At 42.5% G+C, this 16,052-nt stretch overlaps 1 protein-coding gene across 3 annotated transcripts in view; it reads left to right on the top strand.

Annotated features, from left to right (window-relative positions):
• Positions 1–16,052, top strand: part of abcf3 (ATP-binding cassette, sub-family F (GCN20), member 3) — a 96,922-nt gene that overhangs the window by 29,220 nt on the left and 51,650 nt on the right. For all 3 annotated transcript variants that reach the window (XM_052017860.1, XM_052017862.1, XM_052017861.1), the window contains 2 exons: positions 4,704–4,759; positions 13,667–13,764. In XM_052017860.1, coding sequence (XP_051873820.1) covers positions 4,704–4,759; positions 13,667–13,764 — 154 coding nt within the window. The remainder of the gene's footprint in view (positions 1–4,703; positions 4,760–13,666; positions 13,765–16,052) is intronic.

Genomic DNA, 16,052 nt, shown 5'->3' with positions numbered 1-16,052 from the left:
TAATCGAATAGGAAATAGTAGCCACGAGAATAAATTTGTAGGTGGCATCCAGATTAGCTCCCTACAGCAATACCTTCTGGAGCAAACCAAAGGAGCAAGCTATTTTGGATCAGATCATGTATAATAAAGTAGATTTAATAAATGATATGAGTGAAAAATTCACTAGGGAGCACAACATAACAGAACTTCGAGCAACAATCTGTTGGAGGAGCTCAGCGAGTCAAGCAGCATCTGTGCAGAGGGAAGGGGGTTGAATTGTCGATGTTTCGAATCAAAACCCTGCATCAGAACTGAGAGGGGAGATGGGCAGTATGTCCCAATCACCTTGGACTCCTGTCTGACCACTTGTCTTTATACTGGCCACCTCTCCTCTCCACTCTCAGTCCTGATGTAGGGTTTTGATGCAGAATGTTGACAATTCCTAACCACTGCCACACTCACTCACTCACTCACTCACTCACTCACTCACTCACTCACTCACACACACACACACACACACACACACACACACACACACACACACACACACACACACACACACACACACACACACACACACACACACACACACACACACACACACACACACACACACACACACACACACACACTTCTTCCAGCAGATTGTTTGTTGCTCCAGATGCCAGCATCTGGTGTCTCTATGATAGAAATTAGTATTGTGCTCAAGTGAGATACATGGGTCTTAACTGTTAAACTTAAGGGAAGTTGTGAAATTGCAAAGGAATGAGGATTGAATTGATTAAAGTGCACAGGACAAGCAGAGTAGCAGGTAAATCACTAGACAAGCTGTGGCAAAGATTTAAGGAGAAAGTTCACGACCACAGCATAAGTATATGCCTGTAAGAAGGAAAGGTTGCAAGGGTGAGATGAACCAATCATTGCTAACCAAGGAAGTTAAGGAAACTATTAAGTTGAAGGAGAAAGCATGAACTTTCAAACACAAAGGTTGGAAAAATTCAGAAACCAGCAAAGGAGGACTTTAACAAAAGTATATTCTATATTCTTTACATACATTGAAAAAATAAGCTAGGAGGGAAAACAAATGAGAAATGTATATTTTTTTAAAAAATGACAAATGGACCTTTCTAAAGTGTGTGTGTGGTGTGTATGTATACTGTGTGTGTGTGTGTATATATATATTTTATATATATATATAGATATATATATATATACACGTAAAATATATAAGAAGAGAAAGGTCAAGATGAACATAGGCCCCATAAAAAAAAAGAGGTTGGGGCAATAGTTGTGGGGGAACAAGGAAATAGCAAAGGAGCTACACAGATATTTTGAATCAGACTTTACAATAGAAAGTACTATGAGCAAAGAATTATGGGGAGGAGTGAAATACCACCAACACGGAGAAGTTGGTATTAGACAAACTAATGGGGCTAAAGACAGATCAGTCCAGCACACCTCATGGTTTGCATTCTAGAATCCTAAGTTGCTGTAAAGAAGATCAGTGCATTGGTTGTAACCTTGCAATATTTTTAGATTCTGAAGGGTACCAAAATATTGGAAAACTGCCAATGTGGTAATCCATATTCAAAAAGGGTGGGAGGCAAAAAGAAGGTTACTATTGCTTGGTCAGTGTAATGTCTATTAATGGTAAAATGTTAGAATTTATTATCGAAGAGGTAATTTGTCTGACAAATTTATTAGAATTCTTTGACTAAGTATCAGCTGGAGTGGGTAGAGAGAAACCAATAGATGTAATATATTTGGAGGTTCAAAAGGCATTTGACAGATGCCACAGAAAAGGTTAATTAGCAAGAAAAGAGTTCATGATATTGAAGGTAATATATTTGAATATATAGGGGATGGGCTAACTAGCAGGAAGCAGTGAAGAGGAATAAGGAGGTCACATCAGTGTAGAAGGTTGCTGTAGATTACAACAGGATATTGATAGAATGCAGAGCTGGGCTGAGAAGTGGCAGATGGAGTTCAACCTGGATAAGTGTGAAGTGATACACTTCGGGAGATTGAATTTGAAGGCAGAATACAATGGCAGGACTCTTAGCAGTGTGGAGGAACAAAGAGATCTTGGGGTCCACATCCATAGATCCCTCAAGGTTGCCTTGCATGTTAATAGGGTTGTTAAGAAGGTGTATGGTGTGTTGGCCTTCATTAGTCGGGGTATTGCGTTCAAGAGCCACGATGTGATGTTGCAGCTCTATAAAACTCTGGTTAGACCACACTTGGAGTATTGTGCTCGGTTCTGGTTTCCTCATTATAGGAAGGATGTGGAAGCTTTAGAGAGGGTGCAGTGGAGATTTACCAGGATGTTGCCTGGATTGGAGAGCATGTCTTATGAAGATAGGTTGAGTGAGCTAGGGCTTTTCTCTTTGGAGAGAAGGAGGATGAGAGGTGACTTGATAGAGGTGTACAAGATGATGAGGCATAGATCGAGCGGACAGTCAGAGACTTTTTCCCAGGGCGACAATGGCTAACACGAGGGGACATAATTTTAAGGTGATTGGAGGAAGATATAAGGGGGATGTCAGGGGTAAGTTTTTTTTTACACAGAGTGGTGGGTGTGTGGAACGCACTGCCGGCAGAGGTTGTGGGGGCAGATACGTTAGGGACATTTAAAAGACTCTTAGATAGCCACATGAATGATAGAGAAATGGGGGGCTATGTGGGAGGGAAGGGTTAGATAGATCTTAGAGCGGGATAAATTATCGGCACAACATCGTGGGTCGAAGGGCCTGCACTATGCTGTAATATTCTATGTTCTATTTCAAGTTGGCAACCTATTATCAGTGGAGTGTTGCCGGGATCAGTTCTGGGACGGCACCTGTTTATCGTGAATTAATCATCTAGAGGGAGGAAGCAAATGTACTGTAGCCAGCTTTGAGGGTGGTACAAAAGTTAGAGGAAAGAAAGTTGTGAGGAGGATGCAAACAGAGATTGATAACTAAGTGGGATAACAGTTGGTAGTTGCTATTCTGCGATAAATCATAAAGTTCAGTTTGGAAGAATCATAAAACTGATTATTTAAATAGACATGACTGTAGCACAAGCAAATTTGGGATTTTTGAAAATGAAGCATTGAGCAAGTAGACAGGTGCAGCTGGGAATCGGGAAGATTAATGGAAATCTGGGTTTTATGTCAAAGGTGCTAGAGTATAAAAAGTAACAAAGTCTTAGTGCAATTAAAGAGAGGTGATCTTATTGAAACACATTACCTGATCCATAAGCAAAATACTGCAGATGCTGGAAATGTGAGGTAAAACCAGTAACTGGGAAAGACTTGGGTCAGGCAGCATCTAGCTTTCACTGCTCGAAAGGTCATTGACCTCTGAAATGTTTCTCCCGGCTGATGCTGTCTGACGTCCTGAGTATTTCCAGTATTTTCTGTTTATGTTGGTTGGTGTCTACGAAAGAACAATGATAGTTGTCACCACATGGAGCTGATACTGAATGATCTCAAGTTTACAGGCTTTTGTTGGACAGGGGCTTGGGGGGGTGGTATATGAATATTGGTCAGCTATGGAATGATGGAACAAATTTAGTGCTAAATAGTCTAATGGTGTCATGACAACAACCTTTTCCTCAATGTGAACAAAACTAAAGAGCTGGTCATTGACTTCAGGAAAGGGGGCAGTGTCTACATCGATGGTGCTGAGGTTGAGAGGGTTGAGAGCTTCAAGTTCCTGGGAGTGAACATCACCAACCGCCTGTCCTGGTCAAATCACGTAGATGCCACAGCCAAGAAAGCTCACCAGTGCCTCTAATTCCTCAGGAGGCTAAAGAAATTTGGTTTGTCCCCTTTGACTCTCACCAACTTTTACAGATGCACCATAGAAAGCATCCTATCTGGATGTATCACAGCTTGGTACGGCAACTGCTATGCCCAGGACTGCAAGAAACTGCAGAGTTGTGGACACAACCCAGCGCATCACGGACACCAGCCTCCCCTCCTTGGACTCTGTCTTTACCTCTTGTTGTCTTGGCAAAGCAGCCGGCATAATCAAAGACCCCACCCACCCGGGACATTCTCTCTTCTCTCCTCTTCCATCGGGCAGAAGATACAGGAGCCTGAGGGCACAAACCACCAGACTTAAGGACAGCTTCTACCCCACTGTGATAAGACTATTGAACAGTTCCCTTATACAATGAGATGAACTATGACCTCACAATCTACCTTGTTGTGACCTTGCACCTTATTGCACTGCATTTTCTCTGTAGCTGTGACACTTTACTCTGTACTGTTATTGTTTTTACCTGTACTACATCAATGCACCCTGTATTGACTCAATGTAACTGCACTGTGTAATGAATTGACGTATACGATCGGTGTGCAAGACAAGTTTTTCACCGTTCCTCGGTACAAGTGACAATAATAAACCAATACCAGTAATTTTATTCCTGCATTCCCCTGCATTATTCTGAGTGAACCACAAACAGGAAGTGAAAGGCTTTGTTTTTATTTTGTTCTTGAAAACATTTTGGTTATTTATTCTTAAACTTCTGTGGTTAAGTAGAAAACAAGAAGGAACGATGCCTGACATCTTGGCCTTCGATGCAGAGATCAACTACATTTGGAAACTTGTGTTTCACCTCTTACCTAAGTGTGCTTTGAGTACTGCTTAGATCAGTGTGAGAACCGAGTTGGTTAAAGTACATCAGAGTTGTAGGCAAAGCTGAACTGATTTATTTTCATTATGTACTGGATGCAGACTACAAGACTGAAGATGTCAAAGGAATCTGGATGATGAGAAGGGATATGGGCACGGTGAGTGGATCTTTTGTTAAAGGAAACTTCTAATTTGATGTACTTCTGTTGGATTACTGCCTGTTATTTGAGATCTAATTGTGAAAGTCGAAGTTCTGAAGTGAGCAGAAAAATGTTAACGCAATCAGTTCACTGAGTCACAGTGTACCACAGGGTTCCCACAGGAATCCATTTGAGATGAGCTGTCTTTCGTATTGAAGGCTTGCATTTGAGTCTGAAAGGCATAATTTCTAAATTTGCAGATGACTTGTAACTATGAAATTTTTAGTTCCAGATTTCGGCATACAAATGGACAAAAACATGGTAGGTGAAATGTACTGAAATGGAAGGAGTGCCCTTGGATTGGAGGGCAGTGACTAGTGGTGTCCCGCAGGGATCGGTTCTGGGACCTCTACTTTTTGTGATATTTATAGATGACTTAGATGAGGGGGTGGAAGGCTGGGTTAGTAAGTTTGCAGACGACACTAAGATCAGCATCGTTGTGGATAGTGTGGAGGGCTGTCGGAGCTTACGGAGGGATATTGATAGAATGCAGAGCTGGGCTGACAAGTGGCAGATGGAGTTCAATCCAGAGAAGTGTGAGGTGGTACACTTTGGAAGGACAAACTCCAGGGCAGAGTACAAGGTAAATGGCAAGGTACTTGGCAGTGTAGAGGAGCAGAGGGGTCTGGGGGTTCATATTCACAGTTCACTGAAAGTTGCCTCACAGGTGGATAGAGCAGTTAAGAAGGCCTCTGGAATGTTAGCTTTCATAAGTCGTGGGATCGAGTTTAAGAGCCGCGGAGTGATGATGCTGCTTTACAAAACTCTAGTTAGACCACACTTAGAGTACTGTGTTCAGTTTTAGTCGCCTCATTTATAGGAAGGATGTGGAGGCGTTGGAGAGGGTGCAGAGGAGATTTACCAGGATGCTGCCTGGATTAGAGCGTATGGAATATGAGGAGAGAAGGTGCTAGGGCTTTATTCACTGGAAAGGAGGAGGATGAGAGGAGACATGATAGAGGTATATAAAATATTGAGAGGAATAGATAGAGTAGAGAGCCAGCGCCTCCTTCCCAGGGTACCAATGCTCAAGGCGAGAAGGCATGGCTTTAAGGTTATGGGTGGGAGGTTCAGGGAAGATGTCAGAGGGAGGTTTTTCACCCAGAGAGTGGTTGGTGCATGGAATGCACTGCCTGGGGTGGTGGTGGAGGCAGCTACATTGGACAGGTTCAAGAGTTTGTTGGATAGGCACATGGAGGAACGTGAGATAGAGGGATATGCAGGAGGAAAGGGTTAGATAGTGTGAGGGTGGTTTGATGGACGGCACAACATGGTGGGCCGAAGGGCCTGTTTTGTGCTGTATGGTTCTATGGTACTGTGGAGAATTTTGAAGTGATTCATTTTGGTAGGAAGAATAAAGACAGGCAACATGAATTAAATAGTACAGTTACAGGGGTGAGCAGGAGCAGGGACTAGGAGTGACCATGGGGGTGAATATATGCACAAGATTCAGAAGGTAATTCTGGGGTTTGCTAGCAAATCTATGGATTGCAAAAATATGGATTTATGTAAATATCTATTTCAAACTAAAAATTCTGGTTAAACCTCAGTATTGTGACCAGCTCTGGCCACCACATTTCAGAAAGGTGGTGAGCCCCTCAAAAGGGCTCAAAAATAGTTAATCAAACTTTAACCAAGGATGAACATCTTCAGCGATATGATCAGACTAGAGAAACTAGGGTTCCCCACAGAGGTGAGTCTGAGATTTGACAGGTGTTCAAAATTGTGCACTGCTTTTACAAGATGAGCTATTTCATGTTGTAGAAGGGTTAGTAACTGGAAAGCAGATTTTTTAAATATTTATAAATCTGGGCATTGTGGACGTGGCCGTCATTCATTGCCTATTCCCAAGTGCTCTTGAGAAGGTGGTGTTAAGGTGCCTTCTTGAATTGCTGCAGTCCTCCTTCTGGAGGTACTCCCAAACTGCTGTTGGAAAGGAGTTCCGGGATTTAGACCAAGCAGTGGTGAAGGAATGGCAGCATTTACAGATGAGCATGATGTGTGACTTGGAAGGGAATTTTCAAGAGGTGGTTTTGCATGCACTTGCTGTACTTGTTGTTCTTGGTGGTAGAGGTCACAGGTTAGTGATATGCTATTGGCATAGCCTGGGCAAGTAACTGCCATGGATTTTGTATATGATAAACACTGCAATAATTGTGTGCTGGTGCTGTAGGGAATGAATGTGTGGAGTAATTGATGGGGTGCCAGTCAAGCTGGCTACTCTGTTCTGGATGGGGTCGAGCTTCTTGAGAGTTGTTGTTGCACTTATCCAAGCAAGTGGATGCTTGTGCCTTGTAGATGGTGGAAAAGCTTTAGGATGTTTTGACGTGAGTGGTTCACCACAGGATACCTGGCCTCTGACCTAATGATGGATGCAAGGTCATTGATAAAGGAGCTGAAGATGGTTGGGACTAGGACACTGCCCTGAGGAACTCCGTGATGACCAGCACTGGGATGATTGACCTCCAACAACCATTTTCCTGTGTAGCTGACCTCATGGCTTCAGTTTTACTAAGACTACTTGATGCCATGCTTGGTCAAATGTTTCCTTGATGTCAAAGGCAATCACTCAACCTTGCCTCTGTAATTTAGGTCTTTGGTCCATCTTTAGACCAAGGCTGTGATGTGATCTGGAGCCAAGTGGTACTGAGGAATCCCAAACTGAGCATTGATGCACAGGCTATTGGTGAATAATTGTCATTTGATGTAGATGACAGCTTCCATCACTTCAATTGAGAGTGGTCTGATGGGCAGTAATTAGCTAGATTGGATTTGTCCTCCATTTGTGAACACATTCCTCACCAATTTTCCATATTGTTGAGCAGCTGCCAGTGTTGTGACTGTACTGGAACAGCCTAAGGTGATTGGCAAAAGAACCAAAGGTGATGTGAGAAAAATGTAATACCAGTTGGTGATCTGCAATACTCTGCCTGAAAAGCATTCAAAGTGCAATCGGAGAAAGAATTGAGGTGAGAAATGTTGCAGGGGTTTGGGAAAGAGCAGCTTGTGAAACTGTTCAGATACTTGTGGCAAAGAAATGGCACACAGCTGATGTGCTCAATAAGCTCATTGCATCTGATGTTACAGAAAAAAGTGTGCCCCTTGCCAAAGTGTAACAAAGGGAAGATCTTCCAAAATAATGAAATGTCCAAGCAGTTTTCACACTTACTGTTCAATAAAAGCCTTCTGCCGCAAATAGTTCAGTCCTATCATTCTTCTATAAAATGCAGGCTACACTTAGTTCCTCTCATTACAAAGAAAGAATTGTGTTTATTATCTCCTCTCACAACCTCAGGATGTCATAAAGCAATTCACAGCCAGTGAATGTGTTTTGAGTATAGTCAGCATTGGTTTTCAGACAGCGCCAGCAGCCAGTTTATACACAATAAGACCCCATTAAAGGCAGTGTGATAAATGAAGCACTCATGCTTTTGGAGGAATGAATGCTGGGGACATTTCTATTTCTCTAAGAGAATGCCGCTGAATGTCCTTGAAGAAGGACTGTGGATGAGTGCTTGACCCAGTTGATACCGTGTGCAATACATCATCACATTGCTGCCTAGGCTATGTGCAAACTCCTCTGGATTGGTGCTTGAACCTGCTTTTGTCAGCACAAGGTTTGCTGGAGTTGTAACAACCTGCTGGAGGAACTCGGTGGGTTGAGCAACGCCTGTGAGGGGGAAATGAATTGTCAACATTTCGGGTTGAAACCCTGCATCAGGAGTTATAGTCTGGTTTCTCTGTAGCTTGCTGTAGAGACCCTTATCTGGTCAACAGGGAGAGTATTTAACGGCCTCCACATATGCCAAGCCACTCGTACCCTTGTCTATGTCTGTGTGGTGTAAATTGCTTATTTGTAGTATTCTCGCTTATCATTTATTGCAGGCAACCTGCTGCAGTGTAAAGCTGCCTTTAAAATTCCTACTAACCCAGTGTTCTCTGAAATGTTTTGAACATGAACTGTATTTCTCTAATCCCATGAAGCCCCTGGGCCAAATCACAACCATGGCCCTGGTGATCAATCTCCTCATTCCCTTAAACGATGCGAACTGCATCTGTAACATTCTACAAATACACTTGTCGACCTGCAGTGCCTTGGTTACAAGTTTAATGTACATGGAAGCGACATAGAATATAGTAACAATAGTTTGATGTTTGTTATTTATTGAAATAACAGGACGTGCTAAATGCCAATCTGCCTTTGGACTGGACAGCAGCCTGATTCAGTCCGCTGTCTTAAAACAATTTATTTAAATAGCTCTAAGTCATAGAGTCACACAGCACAGGGATGGCATTCAGCCCACACATCCATACTGACCAGCAAATGCCCATCTATCTCACCCTAACCCTCATCCCACTTACCAGCACCTAGTCCATGACCTTCTATGCCTTAGTGATTCAAGTGCATGTCTAGATAGTACTGTGGATGTGGAGGCTTTGGAGAAGTGCAGAAGAGGTTCACCGGGATGTTGCCCAGATTAGAGAGTGTTAGTTTAAGGGAGAGGTTCAACAAACTTGGATTATTTTCTCTGCGGCATTGGAGACTGAGGGGTGACCTGATAGAAGTTTACAAAATTAGCAGAGCCATAGAGTAGATAGTCAGTGTCTTTTTAGCAGGGTGGAAATGTCAAATGCTGAAAGGGCATAGGTTTAATGTGCGAGGGGCAAAGTTTAAAGGAGATGTGGAAGGCAAATTTTTTTGTACTGTGGAAGGTGCCTGGAATGTGCTGCCAGGGGGTGGTGGTGGAAGCAGATACGATGGCAGTGTTTAAGAGGTGTTTAGAGAGGCACATGAATATGCAGGGAATGGCGGGCTATGGACCATGTGCAGGCAGATGGAATCAGTTTAAATTGGCCATCATGATCAGCACAGACATTATGTGCTGAAGGGCCTGTTCCTGTGCTGTACTGTTCTATGTACAAGTGTAGGGACACTTTAGGATTATTCAGTTTGACTCCAGATTGTTCTTAACTGCTGTTACTGGTTTCACAGGAAGACTGCACCTGTGCAGAAAACGGCTTGATTCTCACTTTTGTGTTCTACGGACTGAAAACAGAAACTTCCACAGCTCCGTTTCTAATACTTCAATTTCTTCCCCTTACAAAGCAAAGAGATGGACTTAGAACCATAGAACAGTACAGCACAATACAGGCCATTCGGCCCACCATGTTGTGCCGACCTTTAAACCTCGCCTAAGACTATCTAACCCTTTCCTCCCACATATCCCTCTAATTTAAATTCCTCCATATGCTTATCTAGCAATCTCTTGAACTTGACCACCCCAGGCAGCGCATTCCATGCACCAACCACTCTCTGGGTAGAAAAACCTCCCTCTGATATCTCCCTTGAACTTCCCACCCATTACCTTAAAGCCATGCCCTCTTGTATTGAGCATTGGTGCTGTGGGAAAGAGGTGCTGGCTGTCCACTCTATCTATTCCTCTCAATATTTTGTACACCTCTATCATGTCTCCCCTCATCCTTCTCTCCAATGAGAACAGCCCTAGCTCCTTTAGTCTCTCCTCATAATCCATACTCTCTAATCTGGGAAGCATCCTGGTAAATCTACTCTGCACCCTCTCCAACACCTCCACATCCTTCCTATAATGAGGTGACCAGAAGTGGACACTCAGTACTCCAAGTGTGGTCTAACCAGAGTTTTGTAGAGCTGCATTGTTTGTAACCCCCTCATTTAATTTTGGGTATTTATAATAAATCGGTGTCAGCAAAACAAAAACATTTATATATTTGCAAATAGATTGTGTATGCCCTAGGATTCCAAGCTCAAAGGTGCATTCAGAATATGTTTGTGTGCTTACTACTGTTGCTCAGAGGCAACTTCAATTTGGTATAACTTATTATTCCGGTGTGATTTGGTTGCAAAGGATGGAAGTGGAGAAAAGTTACTTGCTGCCAGGGTTTTTGAAATAAAAGAAAATCCACTGAAATTCAGGGTTTTGAGGGAAAGGTGTGAGGAAGAGTGATATGTGAATTGTATTAAATTACTATATGAATGAGGTATATAATTTATATAGTATTCCATCAAACCTTCAGATGATTTAACCTGTGTTACTTCATCTGTTGGCAATTTAGATATTAGACATTTTGTTTTTAACTTGGCATCCATTGTAAGCACATCTTATCCAGTTGTTTTCATTAACCTCTGAGGCAAATTGGATAAAGAAAACAAAATCCGTATGTACTAAATCCGTGGAACGGAGTTGGACACATCTCTCATTCTTTTGCAGTAGATTTTAGATGGCATGTGCCAAGCTCATTATGTTATTTAAGATGGATGAATAGACAGGTTAATTATTTAAACTTCTGTGGTGAATGCTGCATGTCATGTTAAAATTGCCATAACTAAAGAGACAGCATCTTTCCTTTGTTGACCTCAGTGCAAAGAGCATGTATGTAGTCACATGCATACTCTTTGATGCAACTTCATTAAATAAAACCTTTTTCACATGAGTAGCTGTCAAGTGATTCAGTTTCTCACTCTGCCCTTTCCTGTAAAAAAAAGGGGGTTGTGCACTATTACTCAATTCCACAGTTTGATCTACATCAGAAACTAAGTGTAATTAAACCAAAGTTCAACTTAAGGATGCTATGAAAGATGCATGAATAACATTAATATTCTCTGTCTAGCAAGTTTCTCACCTTCTCAGCTTTTCTGCACTTCACATTGTGTAGGAAATGTGACAGCTGATTAGGATTCTGGAAGCTCCCTCTAACAGCAACGAGATACCGGTGATCTTTCATTTTGTTGGCTGGTGCTTTGGAGAATCCCTTTTTTCTCTTGGCACCATGCCATGGGATCTGTCACATTCACCCAAGAAGGCAGATGCAGCCTCACTCCAGCATCTTGACTGAAAGGTGGAACTTCTAGCACTGTATTGCTCTGGCATGTCAGCTTAGAATTTGTGCTTTAGCCTTTTTGGTTTGTCTTCTGTTCAGACTCTCAGAGGAAACTATTAACAGATAGGGTTTTTAACTCTGGATGGAACAATGCAAGGAGGATTTTTGACATAACTGTGAAAGGATAGGTTGAGTGAGCTGGGGCTTTTCTCTTTGGAGAGAAGGAGGATGAGAGGTGACTTGATAGAGGTGCACAAGATGATAAGAGGCATAGATTGAGTGGACAACCAGAGACTTTTTTTTCCCAGGGTGACAGTGGCTAACACGAGGGGGCATAATTTTTAGGTGATTGGAGGAAGGTATAAGGGGGATGTCAGAGGTAAGTTTTTTTTTACACAGATGGGTGCGTGGAAAGCACTGCTGGTAGAGGTTGTGGGGGCAGATGCATTAGGGGCATTTAAGAGGCACGTGAATGATAGAGAAATGGGGAGCTATGTGGGAGGGAAAGGTTAGATAGCTCTCAGAGCAGGATAAAATGTCGACACAACATTATGGGTCAAAGGGCCAGTACTCTGCTGTAATGTTCTATGTTAACTTCATATGTCCAGCAACCCCTCACCTGAAGGTTTGTTTCTGGAGTATTGAAGATTTAAGATGTGATTTGATCAATGGAGATGGAGAGCGTTAAGTACACTCAGCATTTTTGCCCATTGATTCGAAGAATTTTTCTTTATTTATTCAGGGGATGTGGACTTTGCAGGCTGAGCCAGCATTTTGTTGCCGATCCCTGACTGCCCCTGGGAAGGTGGTGGTGAGCTGCTGCCTTGAGCCACTGCAGTACTTGAGGTGCAGGTATACCTATGGGCTATTAGGAAGAGAGTTCTAGGATTTCGATCCAGCGACTGGGAAGTAACAGCGATATATTTCCAAGTCAGGACAGTGTGTGGTTGGAGGACAATTTCCAGGTGGTGGTGTTCCCCGTACTTTTCCTGCCCTTGTCCTTCTAACTGGTAGAGGTGGTGGGTTTGGAAGGAGCTGTCCAAGGGGTCTTGGTGAGTTTTGCAGTTCATCCTGTAGGTGGTACAAACTGCTGCTACTGTGCGTTGGTGGTGCAGTAAGTGGATGGTTGTGGGCGGGATGCCTATAAAGTGGGCTGTATGGTGTCAAGCTTCTTTAGTGTTGTTGTGCTGTTGAAGCTGCATTCATCCAGGCAAGTGGAGAGTATTCCATCACACTCCTTACTTGAGCCTTGTGGGTGATGGGACAAGCTTTGGGGAGTTAAGAGATGAACTACTTGCCAGAGGATTACTATCTTGCTCTTGTGTATATGGCTACCCCAGCTCAGTTTCTGCTTAATGGTAACCCCCAGGATATTGACAGTGGGGGATTCAGTGGTGGCAATGTCAGTGAATATGGGGGCTCTGTGATGTCTAGATCTTTCTCCTGCTGGACATTGTCATTGGCTGGCACTTATGTGGTGCAAATGTTACTTGCCACCTATCAGCCCAGCCCTGGATATTGTCCAGGTCTAGACTGCTTCATTATCTGAGGAGTTGTGAACGGTGCTGAACATTGTGCAGTCATTGATGAAGCAGCTGAAGATGGTTGGGACTAGGACACTACCCTGAGCAATTCCTGCAGCGATGTCCTGTGGCAGAGATTGGTTTTAATTGGTTTTGCTGCCCAGTAGGAGGGAGGTGAGCATCCAGACTCTTGATCCCTCTGCTGATGGGTGGCTTTTGATGCATCATTGAATCACCAGGGAAATGACTGATTTGTCTTCCCCTTCATCACCATGGTCAAATAAATGTAACTGCTCTGTGCCCAGCCACGCTTGGGGAAAGACTGCACCTTGGGGTAAAATGAGATAACTTTAAGAAAGGTGAATAGTGGGGAGTAACAAATGCAGCATTGGGTTATTCCACTTGTAATTGGTCAGTTTGATGTGTCAAATTTTGAGAAGGAAGAGTAAAAATTTTCTCCTGCTTTCACTCATTGTGATTTCAGACAGTAGATGCGAAGAAGCTGGAGAAAGCTGAAGCCAGGCTAAAAGCAAAGCAAGAAAAGAGGACTGAGAAGAGCTCTCAGAAGGCAGCAAGTCCTTTGTAAGTATAGAGCATGTTGATCTGTATGAATTGAATGGCCTTTTGCTGTAGCCATTAGAGTGTGTCAACCTGAAATGTATAAGGAGAGATCTTTAACATGCTGTGGGCCTTAAACCTCACTTTTCTCCTTAAATGTTAATCATCTGTGAAATCTTTGGCTCTGCTGAAGGACTTGTACCTAAAATTCCAAAAGCTTCAATTAACTCGTGGTCTAGAAACACAAGAACAGGATTTAATTATTCAGACCTTCGAATCTATTCCACTACTTTGTGTGATCATGAGTGTTTTGTAACTTGATCCTCTGATACCTTACCCATCCTGAACTGGAGTCTCACCACAGCAGCTGAGACCTGCAAAGTCAGTTAATTAACTCTGGACTAAACAAAAATCAGCATCAGAATGATGACTATGAAACTGCTGGATTATCACATGTGTGATTCATGCATGTCCCATGGGGGTGAAATGTGTGCCTATACCTCGCCTATCTATGTATGCCCAAAGGGTTGTCAACAGGGCTTTAAGCTAAATAAGGTGGTCTCCAAGAATGAGGTATTTAATAAATCAAGAGGAAATGTGAAAGTGGTAGCACAGGATAGTGAACGAGAGATTAACAAGTGTGACAGGCTGGGGCAGACAACCTAATCAAATGTATGCAGCACAGAGCAAATCCAGAATTGGTATAAACTAACAGATCAAAGCTTAATGGTCTTTATTTGAATGCATATATCATTTGCAATAAGAAAATGAGTTGACAGCACAGATGAGTATGATGTACTGGCTATTATAGAGATATAGTTGCAAGGTGACCAGGACTGGGTGCTCAATATTGCCTGTTATACCGTGTCGCAAAAGAACAGGTCAAAGGGGAAAAGAAGCAGGATAGTGTTCTTTACAATATTTTTATTAAATCCATGAAAAAAATACAGAGTACATGCATCAAAAAAAGAAAGTAAAAATACTACTGAATACATTGTATTAAGTCGTACTTAGGATTACAATACTCTAAATCAATAATCACATATAGTAGTTAGTTAATAAGGAAAGAAAAAACTGAAATATTTTATTACAAAAAAAAATCTACCCCCACTACCAAAACCCGAAGCTGTTAGATAGAAGAAACAGCAAGGAAAAACATTAAAAAAAACGTAACAGTGTCAGCCAATATCTGCGTTTTAGTCCCCAAATCAGAGATTTTGAAAATAATTCAAAAAGGGTCCCCACAGGGTTTGAAAGTCTAGGTTGGATTCAAAAACTGAACAGCGAATCTTCTCTAGATTCAAGTATGACATAACATCCCGTAACCATTGAATGTGCGTAGGCAGAGTAGCTTCCTTCCATTTAAGCAACACTGCTCTCCTGGCTATAAGAGAAATAAAAGCCAGAATATGTAAATCAGAAGTCTTCAAAGTTATATCTTTTCTCCAACAATCCCAAATAGTGCAGTCAAAGGATTAAGTTTAAAATTTATTTTAAAAAGTACAGAAAAACTATGAAAGACCTCTGTCCAATAGCAGGATAGTGTTAATCAAGTAAAGTATCAGAGCAGTGTTGAGTCATGATATGGAGGCAGTGGATAGTAATGCAGAATTGGTTTGGGTTGAAATCGTGACTGTCAGGGGGAAAAGACACGGTGGCAGTAGTCTGTAGCCCCAGAAATGTGAGCTATTGATAGAGTGGAGCTTAAATGGGGATGTTCAAAGGCAACTGCAATTATCATGAGTTAGGACTGTCCCCAGGTCAAAGTCTGAAATTGGGGGAGAACTGATTTTGATGGCATCAGACAAGAATTCTTAAAAGTTAATTGGGAGAGGCTGTTTGCGGGCAAATGGACACCTGACAGGTGGGAGGCTTTCAAAAGTGAGATAGGGAGAGTTGGGGGCCATCATGTTTCTGTTCGAGTGAAGGGCAGGGGGAGCAAGATTAGGGAACTTTGGTTGATGAGGTATATGGAGGGTAGTGGGAGAGTCACAAACAAGGGGACATAGCTACAAAATAAGGGGCTGGTCACTTAAAACTGAGGTGCATAGAAATGTGTTCTCTGCCCTTGAGAGTGGTGGAGCCCTGATTGTTTGATATGTTTAAGATGGAGATTGATAAATATTCGAAAGATTGAGGAATTTGAGGGTTATGGGGAACTGGCACAGAAGAGGAGTTGAGGTCAACGTAGATCTGTCATGATCATGTTGAATGGCTGAACAGGCTTGAGGGGTGGGATGGCCTACTGCCGCTCCTCTTTTCATCCGCTCCCGCTCCTCTCTTCGTCCACTCCTGCTCCTCTCTTCTTTTGT

This window comes from Pristis pectinata, chromosome 6 (genome assembly GCF_009764475.1).
Source record: "Pristis pectinata isolate sPriPec2 chromosome 6, sPriPec2.1.pri, whole genome shotgun sequence".
NCBI lineage: Eukaryota > Metazoa > Chordata > Chondrichthyes > Rhinopristiformes > Pristidae > Pristis > Pristis pectinata.
Note: the sequence above shows the minus strand (reverse complement) of the source record. Positions and strands in the feature narration are given on the sequence as shown.